Source organism: Peromyscus leucopus, chromosome 5 (assembly GCF_004664715.2).
Source record: "Peromyscus leucopus breed LL Stock chromosome 5, UCI_PerLeu_2.1, whole genome shotgun sequence".
NCBI classification, from domain to species: Eukaryota; Metazoa; Chordata; class Mammalia; order Rodentia; family Cricetidae; genus Peromyscus; species Peromyscus leucopus.
Window position 1 is genome coordinate 29,219,438 of NC_051067.1, and position 26,622 is coordinate 29,246,059.

Sequence of the window (26,622 nt, forward strand, 5' to 3'; positions counted from 1 at the left end):
GGTTTATTTGTGGTACTCCTAACAATGGGAGCAGGGCTGTCTCTAATGCCTTGGCTGGCTTTTGGGAACCTACTCCTCACACTGGGTTGACTTACCCAGCCTTAATACATGGGAGGTGCTTAGTCTCACTGCAACCTGATATGCCATGCTTTGTTGATACCCATGGGAGGCCCGCCCCTTTCTGAACAGAAACAGAGGAAGAGTAGATTTGGGGGGGGGAGTAGGAGGAGGGAGTGGGAGGAAAGGAGCGAGGGGAAACTGAGGTCAGGATGTAAAATAAATAAATTAATTAAATTTAATAAAAAGAAATTGAGAATTAAAAATGAGACTATCTCAAATTTAAATAGGCACAATGCAGGCACCACAGTAAGTGGAGAAAACAAAAGGTGTCATCAGTAAACTTGAAAATTGATCAGTAGAAATTAGTTAATCAGAAAAAAAGACAACAAAATAATTTTAAAATGGGTAAACAGGCACAGGAACATCTCATTATCATTGTACTCAGAGAGTCAACAGAGGAGGACATTGAACAGACAAAATATTTAAAAATAGAGTGAGTAAACACTTCTCAAAACTAATGAAAGATATATAACTTCACAAATGTAAGTTTAGCAAACTCCAAGCAAGATAAACTTAAAGGAAATCATGCTTATATATATCAAAACCAACCTATGAAAAACTAAGAAAAAAAATCATACCCAAGCTTTGTAAGGACACAACTGTAACCTCAGCACTTGGGAGGCTGAGGCAGGAGGATGGCAAGGTACCAACCAGCCTGGGTGACATAGATTCGGGCTGGAACAGAGAGATCTTAGAAGAAGAAGACACTGTAGGAAAGACTGCAGCAAGAAGATGCATGTGTCCAGGGAGTAACAACTCAAAATTAAACAGTAGAGTACACGGAGGAGTCATCCAAACCCAAGCCAGGAATTCGAAAAAGTCTTTCAAGTGATGAGAGAAAAGAAAGGTTGACTCCAAATTCTACACATAGTGGAAATACTGTCTGGTGTGGTGTATGTGGTGTGGAGCTCCCAGATGAAAGAAGACAAACAGAAACCACTGCCAGTGTGCTGGAGGCAGGCTAGACATCTAAAGGCTGACACAATGGTAGAGCTACTTTCCAGTAGGTCCTAGCCTAGGATGATGATGATGCCTCATCAGAACCAAGTGATATCCTTATGACCTCTGACATGATTGCTAGCTGTCCTTTATATTATAATGACATGTCAATGGTGTTGGCTGTTCCCATCATGCACCTGAATGCTGATTATTGCCTCACTCTTTGGCTCATGCTCAGAGCTAGCTTTCTTATACAGCCAAGGTTCACCTGCCTAAGGATAGTGTCACCCACAGTGGGCTAAGCCCTCCCACATCAATCATCAAACAAGACAGTCTGTCAAAGACTGTATAGACTCAGGCCATTTTTCAATTGAGGTTCTGCTGTGGGATGTTGTGTATGTCTTGTGGGAGCCCGTTCTCGGGTTCCCCATGGCTTTACCCAGCAGGTCCGCATAGAGGATGATTAGGACCACAAGCCTGAGTGCAGGTGTCTGAGATGGTCTGCACTTGGCTGTGCTGGGGGATGGTCTGTTTGTCAAATTGCTCTGATTGGTCAATAAATAAAACCTGATTGGCCGTGGCTAGGAGAGAAGTATAGGCGGGACTAACAGAGAGGAGAAAAGAAAGAACAGGAAGGCAGAAGGAGAGATACTGCCAGCCGCAGCCATGACCAGCAGCATGTGAAGATGCCGGTAAGCCACCAGCCACGTGGCAAGGCATAGATTTATGGAAATGGATTAATTTAAGCTATAAGAACAGTTAGCAAGAAGCCTGCCACGGCCATACAGTTTGTAAGCAATATAAGTCTCTGTGTTTACTTGGTTGGGTCTGAGCAGCTGTGGGACTGGCGGGTGACAAAGATTTGTCCTGACTGTGGGCAAGGCAGGAAAACTCTAGCTACAAGGTTCCTTCTTCCCAGGTAACTCTAGGTTTTATCAGGTTAATAATAAAAACTAACCAGAAAAGTATCTAGGAATAAACCTTACAAAGGAAATGAAAGACTTCTACAACAAAATCTTTAAGATGTTGAGAAAAGAAACCAAGGAAGATACTAGAGTATGGAAACACTTTTCATACTCCTGGATTGGCAGAATTACTATCATGAAAATAGCTATATTAGCAAAAGTAACCTACGATGAAGGTACCATCAAAATTCCTATGTCTGTCTTCTCAGAACTAGAATGTAAGAATGTAAAAAAGAATGTAAGAATGTATATGGAAACACACAGGACCATGAATAGCCAAAGTGATCCAGAGTATAAAGAACACTGCTGTGTTAGCCAATTATGTAACCTTTTGGCAACAAAGACAGCCTGGTGCTGACCTAAAACCAGACATATGCACCAACAGAACTGAATAGAGGACCCAGAAATAACGGGCTACAGCTATGGCCACCAGCTGATTCTTTACAGGGGGTGAAAAACATACACTGGAGGTAGACGGTAAATCCCTATTGCTGAAGATAGAATGCAGTTCAGAAACACACCCAAAGGCTCCTGAGCTGGAGCTGACCTGAATGTCCCCTCCCTGAGGACTAGTGTAGTCCACACCTCTCATCAAGGAAAATTCGCTTTGGCACAGGTGGAGACCACTAGAGAAAACCACAGCCAATCAATAAGCAAAGTTGTAGAGCCCAGGCCCAATGGATCCATCCACACGCCATCACCATACCTAAGTTAGGGGACATTGAGGAACAAGGGGCAGAAAGACTGTAAGAGCCAGAAGATCAGGGACTTTGCTGTGAGACTGTGTCTCCTAGTAACATAAGAAGCTGTAATTGTAAAGTATCACTAACATGACCACCCAATTGTAAGCTGAACAGGGACAGCATGTCAAACTGTACAGGGAGAAGCCCATGAGGCCTCAACCCTACACAAAGAACAGGCAACTATGTAAAAAGCTGGCTTGGGAGAAGTGGCCCTCCTCAGGGAAAAGCACATCAATTGGCTGCCCATTGCCAAACAGTCAGTCCTGAAAACAGGCATACAAATAGCATTACAGACTCAACTGGTTATATTTAGGAATATGTATGTCTACACAAATACAAATATTGGGCCGGGGTGGTGGTGGTGGGGTGGTGGTGGTGGTGGTGGTGGTGGTGGTGGTAGTGGTGGTGGTGGATGCCTTTAATCCCAGCACTTGGGAGGCAGAGCCAGGCGGATCTCTGTGAGTTAGAGGCCAGCCTGGTCTACAGAGTGAGTTCTAGGACAGACAGAGCTACATAGCGAGGCCTTGTCTTGAAAACAAAAAAACAACAACAAAAAATTCAAAAATGAATAAATAATAACCACATGACAATGAACTATACAAATGAAAATCAGTGCTATGAGAACCATTAATATAACATTTACATTGAGTTATTTATTGCAGTGGATCTACAGCTTTAAAGTATAGTGGAAGAGATGCCTACATTTTGGGAAATGCTATGCCACTCTATATAAAGGGCTTGAGTATCTTCGGATTTCAGTTTTTATAAGGGGTCCTGGAGCCAATCCCCTGAGTTACAACTGTATTGAAACACTGTTCCTTAGGGAAATATAGGGCAGTTTCCTTTGAGCCTTTGCTTACCTGTACCTTTACATTTACATAGATTTTAAGGTGAATGTACAGTTCCTGTGAGTCAAATTTTCATGGGCATTTTTAAATAGCCATTAAAGCCCTGTGACTATGGATTTGAGAGATTATATGTTAGAATAAATGTCACAAAGTAGAAAAATTCATGAATGCAGAACTCATAAGTAATAAGGAATTACCATGCCTTTACTGAATTACCAAAAAAATATGCCTCTTTTATAATTTTTAAAACTTCATCTGGTGATCTATAAACAAAAATTTTGAGACTTGGAGGATCTTATTATGCAGCCCAGGCTGGCCTGGAACTTACTATGTAATACAGCTAACATCCAATTCAAAATCCTTGTGCATTGGCCTCCTGATTGTTGGTATTGACAGCATGGGTCCCTGTGGGTGAATTTTCAGTTTAGGTCTGTTTAGCACAGGAGGAGGGTGGCCAGGTCACCCTTGCTTATACATGGAGATCCCACCTGCTTTTGCTACCCATGGTGCCTTTTACCATCCTTCTTATCCCTTGAATGAGAGTAAATTATATAACACTGTGCTTAATATAGATGATTGTTCTTGTAGTTCTCCTAGGCTGAATACAGTGTAGTGATGACTCTCATTTTAATTACACTTTGGGGGCAGACTACAGATTAAACTTTGGATAAATGCAAAAAAAATATGATTAGAGGTTTGGGGGAAAAAACCACCTATTTCTTACACAGTAATGACTACCAATTGTGATTTTTTTTTTTCAGAGAGAAATACATGAGGGCTATTTCTGTGCTCCAGGAAAGTAGTTGAGGGTACTCACAGAGCCTAAGTTGGGCTAATACTCATGCAATATACACACACCAAAAAAAAAAAAAAAAAAAAAAGAATGAAAGAGCCTTGGGTGAGTAGACCATTGATCTGTGAGGAATTTAGGCAGAAGTAGAGAAATGGAGCAAATGTTTGTTTCTGAAATGTCTTTCTTTTCTAAACTATAAACATTTGAACATTTGAAATAAGAGAGGATCCCAGAAGTGGGCAAGATTCAGCATGTTATTTTTAGCATCTTTGAATGAACCAATGCGGTGATGTGAGACTTGGATGCACAGCCTAACTAGAAAGAAAAAAAAAAATTAGAGACAATGAGAAAGCAAGTTGATTCTGTAAAGAATACCTAGTAATTGTGTTACTGGAATTTCAGATTCTGGGCTGCTGGCTGCTGTCCTGAAAACCAGGGAGACAGACACAATCAGAAGGAAACAGATTTCTTCCTGGTGGCCTGAGGCAAAGGTTGAGAAAGGGAAGCCTCTGGAAGCCTCCTCTCACTCTTTTTGTTCTACTTTCCATCTCACTGACTGACACCCTGGGGCTTCTACATAATGGGTTCCACACCTGGAAAAGGAGCTGTGCTGGCCTTGCCCAGGGCATCTCAAACAAGACTGTTTAACAAGGTTGATGACCTAAACCTTAGTCCACCCTCCCTGTGATCTAGATGTTAGTAAGGACCCCACAGATCAACATTTTCTCTTTACTACTGCACCCTTCTCAAGCTTCCATCATGCACAGAGCACCTTCAAAACAGTCTCTTCTTCAAGGGCAGAGTGCTGTAGATAAGACAAGAATTACAGCGACACACACTGTCCCTGACATCTGAACTCGGTTACAGCTTATTAGCCTCATAGTCCCAGGGTCACACACAGTTACTGCTGAGGCACAAACAGACATCCCTCTCCTGATAGAGGCTCTTGACTCCATTCAAGTCTTCTTGTCTTTCTGCTTCATCAATAAACTCACTTGCTGCTTCATTCTCACTCATCCTGCCAATGAGTCTGGGGGACACTCTTCTGTCTCTTTAGTAGAGGCCCCTGAGTCCTGAAGGAGTTCCTCTGTCTCTCAAGTAAATGAGAACCCCTGTATTCTTGAGGATAACCATCAGGCTACCCAGCTAGCTGCATCAAGTTCATTCCTGCTGCCAGTGACAGGCCCTGGAGAAAACAGCAGAGTCTTTCCTGCTCAGATCTCCATCTTCAGGGGCTTAAGGGCATGAAAGGAGATTATGGGGCACATAGGGATTACAGTAAGACAATGATCAACATACCTTCCACAACAGGGGTCAGGTGTGATATCCCTTTCAATAACTCTCATCTCTGTTTTCTTCCTCATAAAAATCAATCAGTCTTTGACCTCTGGGTACTAGTGTTAGAGACACATTCATTTTTTGCAGCTGAATCCATATGAGATGAGAAAGGAAGAGATCATTACCAAGGTCCCTCCTTAGACTTAGACCACCCTCTGGAGGGGGGCAGGTTGTTAAAAGATGAAGCAAAAGCAAAGCATATTGTCTACACCAGCAATCCCAGAAAGACTGATCCTTATTTAGAACCCAAGCCGGGCTACATGGCAGAAGCCTGACTTAAAGGAAGGTGGGAAGAGTAAGGAGAGGGGGAGGAGAGGGGAGGGGACGACAGGCTTGACTTGGTGTACACCTGCAATTCCAGCTCTAGTGATTCTAAGACAGGAAGATGACTACACCCTGGGCTACACAATTAAATAAATAAACAAACAAACAAATAAATAATAGTGGGAAAGGTATCTGGGGACGTGGTCTGGCTTGTAGAATGCTTGCCTATAGAGCATGAAACCCTAGATTCGAATCCCTTGTTGCACATAATCCAGCACTTGCAGATGGAGGAAGAGTCATCAGAAGTTCCAGGTCATTCTCAGCTAAGCAGAAACTTTGAACTAAGCCTGAGATACACGAGACCTTGTCTCTAAACAACAACAGCATAAAGATGGAAGATGAGGGAGGGCTGGAAAGAGACAGGAGCACAGCTCCAGCCTGGTCTGTCACAGTTACACGGCTTTAATTCATCTCAAGCAGCAGCCTGAAACTGAAGCAGGAAACACGAGGGAGAGGAAGAGGGCAAAAAATCCTTGGTGACTAATCAAGCCATACTAGGTGCCTCCCCCTGCAATTACACGGGTGAATATCACAATTTCCTTGGTACTACTTTCCCTGGAGCTTTGCTTGAGCTGTGACTCACTGAAAAGAAATACCTGTAAGCATAAAGTCAGTTAACACTGGCTGACAGCTCACTGGAAAGGTGGCAGGTGACCCCAACATTGTCATCACATGTGGAACACACAGGCTAGACAGTTACTGTCAGCAGTTCACTGACGTTCAAGAAACAGCCAGTGTTTCCTGTCAAGCAAGGTGCCCGGAGACGAGAAATGGCGTTTAATACAGGGCAGGTGAGGGCTGAACAAATTGCTAGTCTGAAATAAACTAGCCATCTCTGGAGAGAGAGGATCACAGGAGGAGACTGGAGCCAATGAGGGGCTCAGATTTCTCACACAAAACAGTGTCTGGATTGAGAAAGCATGGGCAGCCAAGACCCAGAGAGGCTGAGCACCCCATTTCCAAATGGAAAGAACAGGCAGAGATGGCTACCTGTAATCCAAGGCTGAGACAGGAGGATCAGCACAAGTTCAACCAAGGCCCTTATTGTGAGATTTTTGCGTCAAAAGAAAGTTTTTAAATAAAAAAACAAAGAGCTGAACACCATGGTGCAAGCCTATAATCCTAGTACACAAGAGGCAGAGGGAGGAGGATCACTGAATGTTTGAGACCAGCCTGGGATACTTAATGAGACTATCTCAAAAAAGCTAACATAATGAATAAATGAGTGAGTGAATGAATGAAATGGAAAGGGCAAGCATGAGAGACGATGAGACATTGTGGGCCAATCTCAGAGGTCTAATGTGTTACAGTAAGGGGTTTGGTTTACTTATTAGGCAAAGGGACCCCCACAAGGTTGCAGTGACAGAGGAAGGATCAAGAGAATGTTGTGAGTCATGTCAGTGTCTTGATCCATTTTATGTTTCTACAACCCAATGCCACCAACTAACAGCATTGGGACCTGAAGGACCCAATGGGGTGGGGGAAGGGAGATAAAGCCAGGAAACAGCTATGGAAGGACAACAGGTCCACAGAGGGGAGCCAGCAGGGAGACAGGGGATTCAGGCTTCTTTCAGATTTCTAGCTTTCACTGTTGGTTGGACAATGCCGTCAGAATCATTCCTCACTCTCTCTGGGTTTCTCTGGCAGCCTAGAGAAGTGTTTTTCCCTCACAAGGCAACTGTCCTCCAGCATTGAACCGATCTAGAAGGAACCGTAAGAGTCCTCATCTCCCATGTAGCATTCCCTCACTGAACCATTGCCCTGGGTTCAGTGAGGCCAAGCTCCCTGCCCTCTGCCCCCTGCACCTAGAATCCCGCCTGCAAGCCCAGCACCCTCTGCGCCCGGGGCCCTCCCCTCTGCCTAGCACGAGGTTCTCTGGCTCCTGCGCCAAAGCCCAGCACCCTACCTTCTGCATCTAATTCCCTAGGGCCTGTTCTGTGAACCCAGTTCCAAGATCTCGGCCACAGTACCCTACACCCTTAGGTCCTTCCCTGCTCAAAGCGCCCGGTCCTCCTTGGCCAGAGCCAAGCGCCTGCCTCCACTCTCTATGTCCTGCTTCTTTACACTCAGCCCAGGGCCCATCCCGGAAACCGGCTCTTACCCAACTCAGACCACGCCCCCAACCCCATCTGAGCCCAGACCTCACTTACTGGCTCCGCCTTGCTCTGTTCCCTGAGCCCTTAGTTTCACGTACAGAATCCGCCCCTGCCCAGCCCAGCCCACTGGTTCCAGTCTTTCTTAAGTGTCAGGGCTCAGTGTTCCTTCAAGGCTGGCTTTAGCTTCCGTGACCTGGAGACCGGCGCGGTGCTAGTGTCCTAGGTAAGTTTGCAGCCTCAGCTTCTGGCCCAAAGTTGCCAGCGGAAGTTGTCGCCCGCCCGTGAAGCCGTCCACTCTGTCACCTGGTCTGGCTAGCAGGACAGCAGAATACTCCTATGGAGGTGTCCCAGCACGAGAGCTCTAAAGAGTGACCTCGCGTATCCGTAAGGGTAAGGACGGACATGCACAGGCCGTCCGGTAAGCCTGGATGAGACATGAGCTTTGGTCTTGTGAGCTTTGGTCCCCGCGGCGCCCATGCCTGCAGGCCCAGCCCGGAACTTCCTAGCTCAGTGCCTTGGCTAAGAGTGCTAGTTAGCTGAGTGCCGCCGCACACTCCCAGCCGCTTATCAGCAGTGTGGGTTTCAAACTATCGGTTCGCTATACTGAGAGAAGTGGCTGGAGAGAGCGACCCATATGTAACAGCCCAAAGAACCTGCTCATCAGGAGCAAAGCCTGGAACCTGGTGCTTGCAGTAAAGAGGTGCCATGAGTGACTTCCTCAAAAGGCAGAACCTACCTTCATTTGAATAAGTGTGTACCAGTCTGTGGGAAATTGCTTGCAAGAGCCTTCCCTGAACATTTGAAATCTCCCTTTCTTTTCTTCTTGAAAAATGGCCCTTGTCAGATTTTTCTTTTTCGGAGGGGGAAAAAAAATCTGTAGACAGATTTTATTCAGGAAACATTTGAAGCTAGCTTGTTGGGACAGCAGAAAGAAAGAGGGATAAACATGGCATTTTGCTCTGTAGGGTTTGGGACAAATCAGCAATCCTGCTTCAATGAAGGGCGAAGAACAAAAAGAAACCACTGTTTGCAGTCTCCTGCAGTCTCTAGGTCCCCAGTGGCTCAGGTGCACTTTGGCAGACCAACGATGAGAGCCAGTCAGTGGGACTTTGAAATGCCATGAACCAAATGAAACTCGTGACTAAGGAGAAACCAAATGAAACTCTTGACTAAGTGAAACTAAAACCCGGTGTAGACACTGTCTAAGCAGCGTCCCCCTGAGATCTGATGTTGCTTACAGACATTTTGAGTGGGCTAGAGAGACGGCTCAGCTGTTCAGAGCACTTGCTGCTCCTCTCAGAGGATCCAGGCTTGGCTCTCAGCACCCACACCCCCTTCCACAACCGTCTCTAACTCCAGTTCCAGACCTCTGTGGGCACAAGGCAGGCCCCTGGTGCACACACATACCAACAAAACACTCATATACATAAAAATAGCTTTAAGATTTTTGAGCTCCTTTTAACATGCAGCTTGAATGTTTGGGTTGCATGGTGGCCACTTTTGAGTGTATGTCTGCAGGCTTTGTTTTTTTTTTTTTTTTTTTTGTTTTGGTTTGTTTTGGTTTGGTTTGGTTTTGGTTTTGGTTTTTGGTTTTTCGAGACAGGGTTTCTCTATGTAGCTTTCCTGGATCTCGCTCTGTAGACTAGGCTGGCCTCAAACTCACAAAGATCCACCTGCCTCTGCCTCCTGAGTGCTGGGATTAAGATTAGGCCTTGAAATACCATTCAGGCACAGAGTAGCCCTGAGCATCTCTCCTAATAAAGAGATGTGAAAGATATAACAGTCAGATGTTTGGTCCTTGTTTGATTCCCTCCAATTTGAATAAATCCACAGAAAAGATATTTTGGGAAACTGGGGAAATCTGAATCTGGACTGAGTTTTAGCAACTATTATCTAGTGAGGTCCTGGTTATTGTTAATGGTGCCATTGGTTACATAATAAAATATGCTTTGAGAAATGCATAGTAAATATTCAAGGCAGAATTAGAGTGGTGTGTGGGATGTTTTAGATTTCTTGTAATAAGCACAAAAGAAAGAAACTAGGTAAGGTACATGATATAAATTTTAATAAGTGTTCAATTAGATTGCCTATTGTAACTCATCCTTTTGTGAATGTTTGGAAACTGTTATGATACTGAGAAAGCTTTTAAATTGTAGTGGTAAAGACATCCTTGGTGTAGCTACTGCTCTGAACTACTGTTATTATTTCATTATCTTCTAGATGATTTATCATGAGTATGTACAGTGAAGAATTTTAGTTGTCCAAAAAGCCTTTGCCCTCAGCTGCTGAGAGGTATTCCTAACCCCGTGACCTGTCATGTTTGTCCTGTACCTTTGTTTGCCTGGAGTGTCTGGCAGTGGCTTTCGGGTACAGGGTAGCTGTAGTACAAATCTTAAATGGTCTTATTAAGAAAAACCCAGAGCCAGGTATTGGGGTGAAAAACTGAGAGATCAGAGAAATAGGACAAACCACAGACAACCTTACCTCACCGACACCTCATTCTCCAAAAAGAGCTACTTCCTTTATACCCATGCCTATGTGCCTTTCTGTTCTGCCATCTCATTTCCTCTCTCTGCCCAGCTACATCACTTCCTGTCTGTCTGTATAGACCTCCAGACCTTTGTGATTAACTAGTGTTGGAATTCAAGGCATGTGCCACCACAACTGGCTCTGTTCCCAGTGTGGCCTTGAACTCACAGAGAACCAGATGGATCTCTGCCTCCCGAGTGATAGGATTAAAGGCATGTGCTACCATTGCTGGACCTCTATGTTTACTATAGTGGCTGGGTTTTTCCTCTGATCCTCAGATAAACTTTATTAGGGTGCACAATATTTTGAGGGGAACACAATATATCATCACAGGTGGCCTAAGGTTAGGCAGGTTTGCCTGTAAAGAGTCCTGGCAAAGACTTTCCTGACTCTCCATGGGAGGCCTTACCTTCTCTGAGGAGTGGATGGGGCTTAGGGGTGGGGGAGAAGAGGGAAGCTGGAGAAGGGGAGGAAGGGGGAACTGTGGTTGGTATGTAAAATGGAAAAACAAAAAACAAAAAAAAAAAAAAAGAGTCCTGGCAAAAACTGGACACTGAACTGGTAGAGAGCTTCTTTGCTGGCAAGACTCTGTGCATACTATCATGTACCCATCAGTCTGGGGCAATCTCTTTCCTAACTCTTCTGGACAGAACAGAAGTGTCACATTGGCTTCTGCTCTGAACTATCCTTTGAGCTTTTGCCCTTGGCTTATTTATTTTGTATTCTTTCCCTGTGAGGAATTATCAGCATGAATAGCTCAGCTTGCAGGGGTGCCATGAATCTTTCTAATGGGTTATTGAAGTGAGGCTCCAGAACACCCTACCCCAGCCTTGCAATCAACGTCAGAAGCGGGAGCAGTTGGAAGAGAAGGACAACACTGTGGACTGGGTTCCCTGTAACTTCCCAGATGGCTGACTCCATTGAGTGACTTGGTGTGTATGAGTCAGAGCCTCCACTGCCTGTGATTTTCAAGCTCTCTGTCCTTTCCTAGGTCACTCTATTACAAAATTTAAAATTTTTAAATTGCTTAAAAATCACTTCAGAAAAGGAGCTGTGTAGGGTATTTTATTCATCTCAGGATACCCATTCCACCTACCCTCAAACAAAATTAGTTTTCTATTTACTGGCATGACCCTCAGAACAACTTCCTGGAGACTAGGAACTGAAGACCTCATCCCTGCCTACACCAGCTGCACAGCCCTTTGAGTAGTTCCCAGAAGTTTATCACTAACATTCTGGTTCTGCCCCCAGAGATGGGACTTTAGAATACGGTGTGGACTTCCAAATGTTCTGTGACCTTGGAAAATTGGCTCAATGCTTTCACTTCCTGTGAAAAGTGTGATAACAAACGCAAAATCATTGAACTCAGGATTTTAGAGCCACTCTCTCAAAAGCTTTCTCTCGCATATTGCATATTAATCATCCCTGTGCTCTTTACAGGCCACAGAAAGACCCTGTAATATGCCTAAACCAGTTCAGTTTGATGTTGACAATAATGCCAAGCGGGATAGATGGAAGGTAAACTTAACTTGTTGTTACTGACAAGACAATAGGCTTAGTTTCTTGGTGAATGGCTATCCAGTTTTTTGAAGTTTTTTTCTCATTATTGTTGCCAAGATTGGCACTGTACTCACCACAATCATGCCTCAGCCTCCCAGTGGCTGGAATTATACATATGGGTCACCTGTCCCACAATCTTTGAAATCATGATGTACCTCTATTGAATCAAAGGCTCTGTTCTTTATTGCTAAGTGGTGTTTATTAGCATACTATGTTTCTCAAATTACTTATTTTAAAAGCTGAAGGTCTTGTCATCCACAGGAAACTGCCAGGCAGAGCCATGTGAATCTGGTGTCCAGTCTGAGTCCCTCATCTGAAGCTTCTAGCCAGGGAAAGAATGGAGCTGATGAGAAAGTCCAGGGGTCTAAGGACATTGTGGTGATCTCTGAAGATGGCATCACGAAGATTGTGTTCAATCGACCCACCAAAAAGAATGCCATAACTTTACAGGTGATGCTGCTGCCCAGGACACAGACACATTTTTCTTTTTCTTCTATTTCTTTCACTTACGCAACTGTAGAATTTCAGCCTTATTCCTATTTTTTGTGGAAGGGGATTAAAGTGTTTGCTTAACTCAGTGGAGTTGGGAATTGTTTAGAACTTGAGAGTTTCCAGTAGATTCTACATATCCAGAAGACTATGAAGCTTTGCTATGAATGGAAGCAGAAAACAGTTAAATCAGTCTAAATGAAACAGTACTGATAGGAGATGCACAATCTGGGAAGCGATAACTAATGCAGAGGCTGGATTTCCGAGACTCTGTGCTGGGATCCAAGGGCACTGGCCCTGAACATTTCTGAAAATCTTGCTGTAGTTTTAGTGTGTTTTCAAAACTGGTATAGATTTTACTTTAATAAGATTCAATGTGGGTTAGAGTTATGAGGAGGGTGGGTATTTCTAAAGACACTGGAAAAATAGAAGCATGTACTTAATATGTGAATAATGATGTGACTGTTCCCCTCAAGACAGGGGACAGGAAATAATTCCTGAGAATTACAGCAAGAGAGACATGGCAGCCAGGTGACTAGCTAGAGCCAGGGCCAGGAGAGAGAGGGGTCAGTTTAGATTCTCCTGCTTATCTGCTGTAAGAACTTACCAAGTGACTTCTCAACTTTCTCTCCTCTTTTGTTAAATAATGGTGATAAGGTCCTTGCAAACAAATATAAATCTCTGTGCAGGAAGTCATGATTCTTGCATATTGTAGTGTGTGGCTATAACTACCCTGCCTACACAGAAGTGTCTCAGGGCAAACATGCAGGAAGTTCTCAGAATTAGGTGCCTTATCCATTGGAAAGCACATGAATAACACTTCCTAAGATTTTTAAGGCTACAAATGAGCATGCTGTCCTACACTGCAGATGGCAGCCTTGACCCCCAGTTCACCTCCAAGCATCTGATAAACTCCCTATAGTCAGGGGGAGGGGCTCAAGTGATTAACTTATTATCAGTGTAGGTCAAGTAGAAATTTCAAATTGTCCTGAGAAGCAGTTCATTAAAATATGGCTATTATTGCTCTGCTGAAGACAATCCCCCTCCCCTTCCATCTCCTCCCTGGCCCTCCTCATTTCTCCCCTCGCCGCCCCTCCCCTCTCTACTCCCTCTTTTTGTATAAAATTTTCTCTTCTTCCCCCACTTCTTGTACAAAATTAGGGTTCACAAGCATAGAAAAGCACAGAAGGCCGCAACATGAAGACGCTTTGGGGAGGTTTATCTCCCTTTAGGGGGACTTCCTGCACAGAGATTTCTATTTGTTTGCAAAGACCTTATCACCATTATTTAACAAAAGAGGAGAGAAAGTTGAGAAGTCACTTGGTAAGTTCTTACAGCTGATACGCAGGAGAATCTAAACTGACCCATCTCTCTCCTGGCCCTGGCTCTAGCTAGTCACCTGGCTGCTATGTCTCCCTTGCTGTAATTCTCAGGAATTATTACCTGTCCCCTGCCTGGAGGGGAACAGTCACATCATTATTCACATATTAAGTACATGCTTCTATTTTTCCAGTGTCTTTAGAAATACACATCCTCCCCATAGCTCTAACCCACACTGAATCTTATTAAAGTAAAATCTATACCAATTTTGAAAACACACTAAAACTACAGCAAGATTTTCAGAAATGTTCAGGGCCAGTGCCCTTGGATCCCAGCACAGAGTCTCAGAAATCCAGCCTCTGTGTTAGTTAACGCTTCCCAGACTGCCCAGGACACTTCTCCTTCCTTGAAGCCCCAGCTGAGATGCTGTTTCAGGGACAGTTCTCTCATCCACCTCCCCTCTCACCTGCTGCAGCAACCTCAACAGTTCCTGCAAGCTGTGTGCTACCTCTTCCCTTCCCCCACCCGTCCCTGCTGGACACAGTAGCTGTCCAGCTGCGTGGCTCCAGGTCTGTGTCTCTCTTGTTCGCTTTTGGACACAGTGGCTATTTGGTGCATCTGCCACAGCACCTGTACATCATGTGCATCCAGCTGTTGTCAGAGGAGCAGAAATCCTCTCAGGCTGCCTCTTTTTTGGTATCAAAGTATAATCTTTATAGAATGCTTAGCACTGTGTTGAGAGAAGTCTTTCAAACTGATAGAGTGGCCCAGTCCCCTGGATGGTGGATCTCATTTTCATTTTTTTAATCTGCCTTTTCATTCACATAGATGTACCAAGAGATCATGCTTGCGCTTAAAAATGCCAGCACTGATAATTCAGCCATCACTGTTTTCACAGGTAAGACTTCCGCAGACACAATTTCTGTTTAGAGAATCTCTTAGTATGTAGGGAATTGAGTGATAATGCTTGAAGGTCTTTTCCAGCATGCAGTGGACTAATTTATAAATATACCATAATATCATGGACACAAGACAATATTTCTTTGATAATTATTCATGATCAATCGTATGTCCCAGCCTGACTGGTACAGTAAAGTTTATGTGTCTGTCACAAGAGTCAGGGCAGAAAACAACTCGGCAGACCAAAAATGGATGAATAGAAAGCTTTTGTCTACCCACAGATTCTGCTCAACAATGAAAAGAAAAAAAAAAAAGTCTGATACACGCAAACACGTAGAGGAGTCTTTAAAACAAGATTCGGCAAAAATCAATAAAATAAGAGTACATGATGTTTGGTCCAACTAGAGTGTTCTACAGTATTGGACAGAAGTCCTACTCTGTTGATGGAGTCTGAAAGTAACTTTGTTAGGCCAGCCGGGATGGCAGGGTAGAAAGAGCATCTGGAACATTCTGAGGTGTCAGTACCATAGCCCCTCTTAACTGAATGCTCCTCCCTGTGGTTTTGCCCCTCAAACTTTCAGTTACATGTCATCACCTTTGGTCTAGAAATAAGTAAAAGTTTCTAGAAAAATAACAGTATATTTTAAATAACTCTTATATAGTACAATGTTTTTATTAAAGTTTGTTACTGTAAATACCTTACCTAATCTATATAATGAACTTAGTCACGGGTATGTACATACAGTCACCCTCAGCGTCCTCTGGGAATTAGTTCCATGACTCCCATCAATATAGAACTTTTCACACTCATGTTCCCTATGTAAAATCATATTCTACTTGCATAGAAGGCCCACACATCCCAAGGAACTTGAATCCCTTCTGGATGTCTTATTATGCCTAACACAGAGTGATGCTATGTCAGTATTCATTACATTGTTTAGGAATGAACAGTCACGAGAGAAAAAAAAAACCTGTGAATATTCAGTACAGATGATTTTTTTGTCCTCAAATATTTTCTGTTGGTTGAATCCACAGATGTAAAACCTGAGGGTATGGAGGATCAAGTGGAAAGGAGAAAACACAATGCATATTGTAGAGCCTGGTACCATCCCCATGTTTCAGGGATTTTTGGACCATCTTGGAATGTATTCCCTGAGCATAAGGGGGAACCACTGTGTCTTCTTTTGGCCTGGGATCGCTCCTGTATTTACAGTTATCAAAACTATTTAAGGGTACTAGGGAAGTAGCCTGAGATAGAGTGCTTGCCTATCATGCAGGAAACCCTGAGTTTGATCCCCAGCATGGGCATTGTGACACAGGACTTCAATACTGACAATCAATAGGTAGGGGCAGGAAATCAGCAGCCCAGGGTCATCCTCAGCTACATGGGGAGTTTTGAGGCCAACCTGGGCTACTTCAGATCCTGTCTCAAAACAAAACTCATTAAGAAGTAACTGTTTCATTGTAGGCAAACTATACTTTAATAAACACATACCTTTAGAGGCTCTTCACATAGAGACAATGGTTCTTATTGTAATCTAGACAGTCCCACACAGTCTGGCTTCTCATCTTGACTACACCAGCTCCCCCTGAACCCTGTTCTTTCTCTGCTTCAGCCCTGGGGTTTCTTCTTACAGTCTAACAGTTGTACAGACCCTGGAGACCTCGGACACAGAACCTCATTTGTCCCGTTGCATCTCTGCTAGTCTTGCCTGCTCTTCAGCTCTCAGTCCAGCTGTCCCTTCCTGAGTGAGCTCCACCCTAAGCACCCCAATAGACCAACCCTGTTCTGTAGTCAGACCACATGTCCATCTGTCACGTTGTAGTCACACCATCTGCATTTAGTTACGTTCTTTAACACCCATGTCTTGCTAGTCCCTAGTGTATAAATGAGACTCCCTAGTCTTCTACTAGTGCCTGGCTGAGTCCTGCACACAGCAGATACACAGTAGCTCTCGAATAAGTAGATACATGGAGGAACCATGGCTCTGTTGATTGACTGTTTGCAGGAACTGGTGACTACTACTGCAGTGGGAATGATCTTACTAACTTGACTAATGCCACCGGTGAAATACAGAAGGTAGCTATAAAGACTGCTATGGCACTGAGGTAAGAGTGACATGTGTCTGATCCCAAGGGATTCATTTTTTTTCCAACTTTCCCATATGTGTTCATGGTGTGCTTGTTAGTATACATGTTTTGCATGTGTGTAGGCCCAGGTGTTTGTGGGTATGTATATGCATATGGATGCTGAGTCCTAGGTAGACATCGGAATCGGAATCATCTTTGATTGGTTTTCCTATTTATTTAGACACATTCTCTCAAAATACAGAGCTCACTCACATGGCTAGTCTTGCTAGCCAGCTTGCTCTAGGTTCCCACCTCCACCTTCTCGGGCCAGAATTACAAGCAGGCCTCCACACCCATCCAGCACTTGTGTGGGTTCTGGGGATCCCAACGTCACTCCAGTTCTCATACTTGATTTGCAGATGTTTTAAATGATGAGTCATTTCCTCATCCTCCCACGAGAGTTCATTCTTAACACATCAGTAAAATGCCCACTTGTCTGAGATCCCCCTCCTCCTCCTGCCCTCTACATGAGGTTGACCGGAAAGTGTAAGGTGAGAAAGAGGCAGAGGGAGTCTGAGTTCTCGTGCAGCGGGGTGAATAGACAGTGGCTGTGAGCGCTGGCTGTACGCGGGAAGTAGTCTTGAAAGGCTGAAGGAGGTTTGAGGCTTCGGCTTCCTATCCCAGTCCTTTTGAGTCTCCCAGTCCCCCTGTGCTGTGATATGCAGTCACACACGTAGTCCCCCACCACGGTCTCTCAGGTCACAGCTGGCCCACACTCCTGAACTCACTGCTCAGAAAAGAGTGTGAATCAGGCTCAGCTTGTAGAAGTCCTGGTCTGATCTTCTATTAGGCCCCATGTACAAGGACCTTGGTTTAGTCTGGGAAGGGGACCCTTTAGGGTGGTGTCAGCTTTAATTTATATAATCCTTTCTATGGTCAGGTAGTGCTACTTTGAAATGTGTAATGCTTTCCTGTTTCCACTGCTGTAGGGAATTTGTAAGCTGTTTTATAGACTTTCCCAAGCCTCTGGTTGCAGTAGTAAACGGCCCCGCTATAGGAGTTGCTGTCACCCTTCTGGGACTGTTTGATGCTGTCTATGCATCCGACAAGGTAAGTCTATTCTCGGCTAATCAGTAAGCTCCTGTGATTCTCCTTTATAGTGACTAGAACTAAACATATTATGGGCTAATGAGTTAATGGTTGTGCTCGTTAGTTTTCATCAACTTGACACAAACTGGAGTCACGTGGAAAGAGGGAACCTCAACTGGGGAATTGCCTCCATCTGATTGTTCTGTGGGCTTGTCTACAGGGTATTTTCTTTTCTTCTTCTTCTTCTTCTTTTTTTTTAAAGATTTATTTTATTTATTATATATACAGTTTTCTGTCTGCCTGTATGCTTGCAGGCCAGAAGAGGGCACCAGATCTCTTTATAGATGGTTGTGAGCCACCATGTGGTGCTGGGAATTGAACTCAAGACCTCTGGAAGAACAGTCAGTGCTCTTAACCTCTGAGCCATCTCTCCAGCCCCTACAGGGTATTTTCTTGATTAAGGATTGAAGTGGGAGGTCTCAGGCTGCTATAGATGGTGCCACCCATCGAATGTGGCTCTGGGTTGTATTAGAAAGCAGGCCAAGCAAGTCATAGTGAGCCAGCCAGCAATCACTGTTCCCCCGTGGTGCCTGCCTCGGCTTCCCTCAAGAATGGACTGTAACCTGTAAGCCACGCAATCCCTTCTCTCCATGTGGCTTCTGGTCAGTGTCTTACCACAGCAACAGAAAGCAAGCCAAGACAGTGGTAGGATGCAGTGGTTTAGATCGTTCATAAAGACTTAGTCTCACTTGACAGATTATGTTTTTCCTTGATGGTTCATTGATTTTCTTAAACACATGCATTATTGTAAACATTACCCCAACTTTGGTGGTTCTGTATTTTAACCAGAGTTTAATATTTATTTAATTTTTACTTTCAATAATACCTCCAAATGCTCAGGACATGATTGAAAACTTGAAGGAGAGGTGGCAACCTCTGTGGAGGTTGTTTGATCCTCTTTTCTTAGTTCAGGGAGTCTAGTATTTAGGCTTCAAAAATGAGAAGCGACTGTGATCACTCACTACCCTCCCTCCATTGCATACTAGAAAACTAAAGCCTCTAGCAGTCCTGAGTCCACAACACGGGTCAGACTTGTGTTCACCACTGTATTTAATACTTTTAATTTTTATTCTTACTGCAATGTCTCTCTGTGGTGGCCAAAAATGAAATAACTTGATCAGATGCAAAATACAAAGAAGAAGATTTAAGTTTTTAAAACTGAGAGTAAGGTTGTGATCAGTAATAGAGTATTTATTACCTAATATGAGCAAGGCTCTGCATTGGCTCCCCAGCAACATCAGGAGGGAAGGAGGGAGGGAGGGAAGGAAGGAAGAGGGGAAGGAGAAAAGGAGGAAGAAAAGGAACAAGGAAGGAACCATTTTGTTGGGTGGGGGTGATGTGACTGAAGAGTTATGTAGCAGATACATAGGGCTAAAGGATCTAATGTGCACTATATAGATTATAGTTAATAATAGTGGGCTACACCCAAAAAGTTTGCCAACTGAGTAGATGTATTATAGCTGCCCCTGGCTGGGGTGTGACTATGTGAGTTAAGTTAAAGCAACTGTTTGACTATATGTATCTCATAGTAACATGTCTAGCCTTAAATACATATTGTGAAATTTATTATTTGGGGAAAAAAATCACTCAGATGGAAACCAGTGCCAGCATTTGGTTTCTATAACTTAGCAAATCTCACCAGTCCCTGGCTGCTGAAACCTAGGCTGTTTCTGAGTTTTGTTATTGTAAACACAGATTGATGACAGTTATCTTAGGGATTACCCCAGAATTATAGGCCAGTAGCAGGTTAATCTGGTGTCTTCTCCTTAGGAGGTGCCAAAGTTTCCTGGTGAGCCACAGAAGAGATTCCCTGGGTTTTTATTGACTTTATAAACAAATACTGTATTAAACAAGGGGATCACATTCAACCCTATTAAAACACCCATCACAGTGCTGTGGTCTGTGATGGATACTGGTCTTAAATACTAGTGACTAAAAATGCTAGTAGCATCTCTGTCAGCAAATGCACTGTTTCCATGTGAATTTTAAATTTGTTCAAATAAATGTTTGCATGCTAACAGTGTGCTGGTACTCTGTTAGTACACATTATACATATACACATTTCACACAATACACACAGCAGTCCTATGAGGTCATACTAGGTTTACAGATAGAGGAAACTGTCATAGGGAGGGTAAGGGACTGTCCCAAAGCCTTTAAGCACTCCATTGCTAGACCCTCAGCCCTTAACTGCATCCACCATTCCGTCTCTGGAAATGAGCAATGTAATAACTGCTCCTTGCCAAGTTTGTATGTACCTGTTTATGGTTCCTTAATTGTGGCTGCTTTTCTGATTATATTCTTGAAGCTATGTTGACTGATTATATTCTTAAAGGACGTTTTCTTGTCCAAGGTCTCTGGGGTGAAAAGAAATGTGACATTAATAAGAGTATTTTTTTATATGCGGCATATATCATATATTCTCACAAATATGCTTCAATATAACTACTATGTCTTACTATTGGAAATTAAGCATTTGTCTACTTATATCAGTGATTCTCTTTATAAATATTTATTATTCATCAAAACATATATAAATAGATGAGTGTGATGGCTTATACCTATAATTCCAGCACTTGGAAAGCTGAGGTAGGAAGATTATCATGAGTTCAAGGCCAGTCTATCTGAGTTATAGAGTAAGACCCTGTCTCACAAAAATTTTTTCTTAAGTATAGAAAAAAATGAACATACGAACATACTTATAAAGCAATTGATCAAGAATCTAGTGTAAAAATTGGCAGTGAGGAGAAATAAATAACACACAAGAAATGAAACATAATGGCTCTTCAAACCATGAGAGAGAGTATTACAGAGAGAGAGAGAGAGAGAGAGAGAGAGAGAGAGAGAGAGAGATTGAGAGAGAGAGAGAGAGAGAGAGAGAGAGAGAGAGAGAGAGAGAGAGAGAGAGAGAGAAGAGAGAGCGAGCTCTGAGGAGCGGGCAAAACAGCTTATCAAGCGAAGGCATTTGTCGCTGAGTATGATGGCCTAAGTTCAAAACCTGGGTGAAGGAGAAAACCAACTCCAACCAACTGTCCTCTGGTCTTCATACATACACACACACACACATACACACACACACACAGATTGATTGATAGATAGATAGATAGATAGATAGATAGATAGATAGATAGATAGATAGATAATTGATAGATAGATAGATAGATAGATAGATAGATAGATAGATAGATAGATAGATAGATAGATAGATGTAATAAATTTGAAATGGATGGAGATGTGGGTATAATGATGTGTGGGAGTGATCCTAGTACTTAGGAAGTAGAGAGGATAGAGGGAGGTCAGGAGCTGGTCATCTTTGGCTACATAGCACACTGAAGTCCACCCTGAGCTACAAGAGACCCCTTCCTACACCCTTCCTCACCACTGGCTTTCCACACACAGAAAAAAAGGGCAGCAGGTTATGATAGCTCATGCATATAATCCCAGAACTCTTCTGGGAGACTGAGGCAAGAGATCTGCTTTAAGTTTGAGGACAACCTGTGCTACATTACAAGACCTTTTATTTTTATTTAAAAGTAAAGATAAGCCACAGACCAGTAAACATTCTTTGCACAATATTCACTTGTAATCTTGTCCATAAAGAATTCTTACAATTCAAAAATAAGGCAAATAATTTAACTTTAAAAAAATGGGAAACATGTTAGCAGTTACTTCACCAAAGATGATATACCCATGGCTATTAAGTATGCAAAAAGATTCTCAACATTATTATTCATAAAAGACATATAAACTGAAAACATAAGGTACTACCATGCATGTAGTGTCTGGATTAGGCTACAAGGACTTCTGGTGACATTTAACAAGGACATGAAGCAGGTGGTACTTTCCTACCTCAATGTGGGATGTTGATGTCCCACTTTTCTCACAACCAGTGATTCCACTCAGAGGTAGTTACCCATGAGAATTGAAAGTGTACACAAATATTCACAACTACTTCTTTGATAGACTTAATCGAAAAAGATTAGTTTTTCAGCTTTATTGAGGTATTATTGACAAGTGGAAATTGTACATATTATGTCAAGCAGGTCTATGGTTCTTGACTGAACCTACTGATAATAGCCACAACAATGGAAACAGTGCATGTAGATTTAAAAAAATGATGACACAACCACACAGCAACAGAAACAACACAACAAAGATGCTACCAGTATGCAGTGCATGGGTGACTCCCAAACCTGACACTAAGTGATGGGGAGCAGCATTGTATATCTAGGATTCCATGTGTGTGATGTTCTAAAAGAGGCAAGACACCAGGGACAGAGAGCAGATAGTGATGCACAGGGATGACAGAAGGAAGGGATTGCCCAGAGGGACCATAAGGGAACTTTGAGGATTGTAGGTATGTATTGGAGTTGATGATGGCTATATAATTTTCTCTTTTTAAAAAATCCATTGATAACACACTATAAGTGAATTGTATATGTATAGAATAACACATAATACTAGTTTAAATATCTTCATTCACAATAGTGAACTACCACAGATAAGAGTATTGGCTGTTCTTCTAGAGGATCTAGGTTCGATTCTTAACACTCACATGGTACCTCACAACTATCTATAACTCCAGTCACAGGGAATATGACACCTTTTGCCTCCATGGTCACTGCATATATGTGGTGCACAGACGTACATGCAGGCAAAACAGCCATGAACATAAATAAAAATAAAATGAAGGGTAAAAAAAAAAGAACAGTGAGATGGACATAGTAATACATATCTGTCATTTTAGTACTTGAGAGGCTAAGGTAAAAATAGTGAGATCTAGGCCAGCCTGAGCTACATAGCAAGACTATCTGAAACATAGAGAGAGAGAGAGAGAGAGAGAGAGAGAGAGAGAGAGAGAGAGAGAGAGAGAGAGAGAGAGGCTTATAAAGTTAAAATAGTAACTCAAAAATGCTTTTCTTTTTTTCCCCATCCCAACCAGGCAACATTTCATACTCCATTCACCCAACTCGGCCAGAGCCCAGAAGCATGCTCCTCCTACACTTTTCCAAAGATAATGGGCTCGGCAAAGGTAACTTGGAAAAAACTTAAAGTGTAGTGTGCCTGTCATCTTTGTTGCCAAGGCAATCCTGTACTCTGTCTTTTTTCCCTTGGACAAAGCTTGTAGGGTGACTATTTGCTCATCAACATGGAGGAACCCGGCTAAGGGGAGATCTGATGTAAGGCAGGGGTCAGGATATTTTCTCTGCAGTTCCTAATGCAGGGACAGAGTCTGACACCTGGTGGCCTAGAGCTGGAGCACTGGTGGCAGCACAAGACCTTGTCCTCCACAGCTGTGTGGCATTCCTTGAAGGCCCAAGACTAGGAAGCCTTTACAGATGCGATCAGCTCAGAGCCACCTAACTGTGTGAATGAGCAGCATCCCCTGAGATGACATGGTGACATCCTCTCTTTGGGGCCCTGTGAAGTGGCAGAAGTTGCCGGCTCTTGGCAGCCCCATGAAGTCGTAGTCCCCGTGACTCCCAGTCAGAACTGTCTTCGGCCGGTTGTTCTGCCGTGTGCTGAGACTCCCAAGGTGGCCCGTGGGCTGCTCAGGGTTAGCTCTGTGTTTGTGCGAAGCCAGTTGTCTGTCCTTCAAGGAGTGGCTCCAAGGACACTGAGACAAGACTGGAGACGGGGGACCGAGGAAGGGCTTAGCAGGCATTGGTTGCCCTCTCCAAGTGTATGGGGGGAGATATACTGCCTTGCTGACTATTAGATTTTTTTTGTAAATGCCCCCCATGTGTGCACATGTATAATGTATATACATACATTACATTTTAAGATTTATTTCTAATGTCATGTCTATGAGTGCTTTGCCTATGTATATGTCTGTGCACTGCTTCATGCATGGCCCACAGAGGCTAGAAGACAATATTGGATTTCCTGGAACTAGAATTCGGTATGGTGTGAGCCACCATATGGGTTCTGGGAGTCTAACCTGGATCCTTTTCAAGAGCAGCCACTGCTGTTAATGGCTGAGCTATGTCTCCAGCACCGACATACACTTCCTGAACCTCATCACGCTGTCGTCACAGAGCCCAACTTATTAATCAGTTAAGCTCTGAAAAGTTGAGCAGAAGCCGCTCTTCAGACTGCAATTGTTTGGAATGTATTTACTTTTCTAAAAGAGAAATTGCAAGGGTAGAGCAAACATTTGCTCATTAACCTCAGTTTTTATAGAAATGCAATATAAGTCCTTCCTGTGTCCCTTCAGTCACATGAAAGTAACTTGAGTATCTGCGCAGTAAAGGAAGACACTCAGAGCTCGTCCCTAGGGCAACCAGACAGACAAGGAAATTTTGAATGTTTCAAAAGGTTGACCCTATGGCCATAGTTTTTCGATGCCACCCCCACCTTGTTATCGTTTACATACAAACAGGAAACCACAGTTACCAGGGGTTCAAGTCATTTCTGCCCTGGGATTCCCATTCTTGCCTCTCCAAGGCAGACCTTCACAATAGCAGCTGGCCTTCCAGCCCCTCATGAGACAGAACCGGTTATGGCCTCAGCTGTTTGAAAGCCCTCACCCAGCAAGGCCATCAGCTTCCCTGGTCTGTGAGAGACAGGCAACCTTAAGAGCCATGAGTACATCTGTGTCTCCCCAAGGCTGACTGTCCCAAAGTCAACTGAAGCCTTGCTTTAGTAAGCTAGGGTCACATCTTGCTTTGCATTGCAGGCAACTGAGATGCTTGTCTTTAGCAAGAAGCTCACAGCAAGAGAGGCTTGGGCTCAAGGCCTTGTCACTGAAGTTTTTCCGGAAAGCACCTTTGAGAACGAAGTGTGGACCAGGCTGAAAGCCTATGCGAAGCTCCCGCCAAATGTTAGTATTTGTTTTTCACTTGTGGGGACATGGAAATCATTTCCCAAGGGGGAAATGTGCCTTAGGAGGACACATCCTAAAAAGACAAGGCATGTGTTCAGTTGCTTTGAGTACCTCTGGATTTTGTATTAAAAGTTACTTTAATGTTGGGAATAGTAATTTTTTTTACAAAGAACTTAGCAGATAGACATTGCATTTCTGTGCTACAGGGCAAATAGGAGATCCTTCATGGGGTGACTCCAGGAGGATGCCAGTAGACACCCAGCTCTTTGACTTTGGTGGGAGGTGAGGAGGCTGGCTATATTTAGGATCCTCACTCTATAGCACTTCTGTTTGTGTATGTAGCGGCCGATTGCTCTTCCATCCTTGCTGGTGAGTGTGTGATCCTGGAACCAGAAGCTTTGTATGCATCTAGGGCTGTTTGGAAATGTACAGGAACAGACCTGCCTCACACTCACTATATTGATCCCTGCACATTCAGGATTGGGGAGCACTGTGTCCTATTATACACGTCTGAGAAAGATTTAGCAGGAGCAGTTCATTAAAGGAGAGGAAGTCAATAGTAGTGTTTATTTTGAAGGCTGAAGACACGGCTCAGCAGCCAAGAGCACTTGCTGCTATTCCAACAAACCCAGGTTTAATTTCTCGCACCCACATAGTGGCTCACCCTCTGTAGCCGCAGTCCCCAGGGGATCCAGCGCCTTCTTCTGGCCACTGTAGGCACTGCATGCACATGGTACATAGCCACACAAGCAGACAAACCACACATGCGCACAAATAAAAAAATTTTTAAAATAGAAATAGCCAGGAATAGTGGTATACTCCTTTTATCCCAGCACTCAAGAAGCAGAGGAAGGTGGATATCTGTGAGTTTGGGGCCAGCCTGGTCTATATATTGTGTCCCAGACCAGCCAAGGCCATAATAGTGAGACCCTGCCTCAAAGAAACAAACAAACAAGAATAGTGTAACATTATTCCTGTTTGAATAATTTTTATTCTTGGTTTTATTTCATCAGGCGATGAAAATTTCCAAAGAGCTAATGAGAAAAAATGAGAAACAAAATCTCCATGCTGCTAATGCTGAAGAGTGCGCTGTGATCCCGGAAAGGATGACATCAGAAGAATACTCAAATGCACTCATGAACTTCATGTCCAGAAAAGCAAAACTGTGAAGACCACCACAGTGGTTAGACCTCTCAGAGAAAGGATGTGCTGCAATTCTGGTTTGGGGTCCTTGAACTACACACACTTCACTGTGTCTTTTTCTTTACTAACATAGCAGTTATGGGAATGCTCCAGTCATGACAAATAAAAACTTCCATAAAACAAGCCTTAAGAGTTTCTGTAGGATATCTAGGAATAAACCTAACAAAGGAGGTCATAGATCTCTACAATGGGAAACTTTCAATGTCTGAACAAAGAAAAAGAGAAAAACACTAGAAAATGGAAGGTAACCTATGATCATGAACTGTAGAATTAATATTTTAAAAATGACTATTCTACCAAAATCCATTTATAGATTCAATGTTATCCCAGTCAAAATCCCCATTAATTATTCATAGAATTAGAAAAAAAACTATTCTAAAATTCATATGGAGCCACAACTCAGTATAGCC

General features: G+C 43.3%; 2 protein-coding genes across 5 annotated transcripts in view; one reads left to right on the plus strand and one right to left on the minus strand.

Moving 5' to 3' along the window:
- Positions 1 to 8,227: 8,227 nt before the first annotated feature.
- Positions 8,228 to 26,335, plus strand: LOC114701421 (enoyl-CoA delta isomerase 2-like). 4 transcript variants are annotated; one of them, XM_037205802.1, is made up of 10 exons: positions 8,231 to 8,389; positions 11,433 to 11,627; positions 12,136 to 12,213; positions 12,517 to 12,705; positions 14,893 to 14,962; positions 16,974 to 17,073; positions 18,024 to 18,144; positions 23,126 to 23,215; positions 24,863 to 25,006; positions 26,023 to 26,335. In XM_037205802.1, exons 3-10 carry the CDS (start codon positions 12,157 to 12,159, stop codon positions 26,176 to 26,178), a joined length of 927 nt encoding a protein of 308 aa, XP_037061697.1. In that variant the 5' UTR covers positions 8,231 to 8,389; positions 11,433 to 11,627; positions 12,136 to 12,156; the 3' UTR covers positions 26,179 to 26,335. The 4 variants fall into 4 exon arrangements, with proteins under 4 accessions (XP_037061699.1, XP_037061697.1, XP_037061698.1 ...); XM_037205803.1 differs by having other exon boundaries at positions 11,443 to 11,627; XM_028881518.2 differs by lacking the exon at positions 11,433 to 11,627 and having other exon boundaries at positions 8,232 to 8,389.
- C5H6orf201 (chromosome 5 C6orf201 homolog) overlaps positions 12,752 to 26,622 on the minus strand; it is a 28,775-nt gene continuing 14,904 nt past the window's right edge. Inside the window, exons 4-5 of the transcript XR_005091580.1 lie at positions 20,442 to 20,540; positions 12,752 to 12,905 (exon numbers count right to left, since the gene is read on the minus strand). The gene's annotated coding sequence lies outside the window, so the exon portion shown is untranslated. The remainder of the gene's footprint in view (positions 12,906 to 20,441; positions 20,541 to 26,622) is intronic.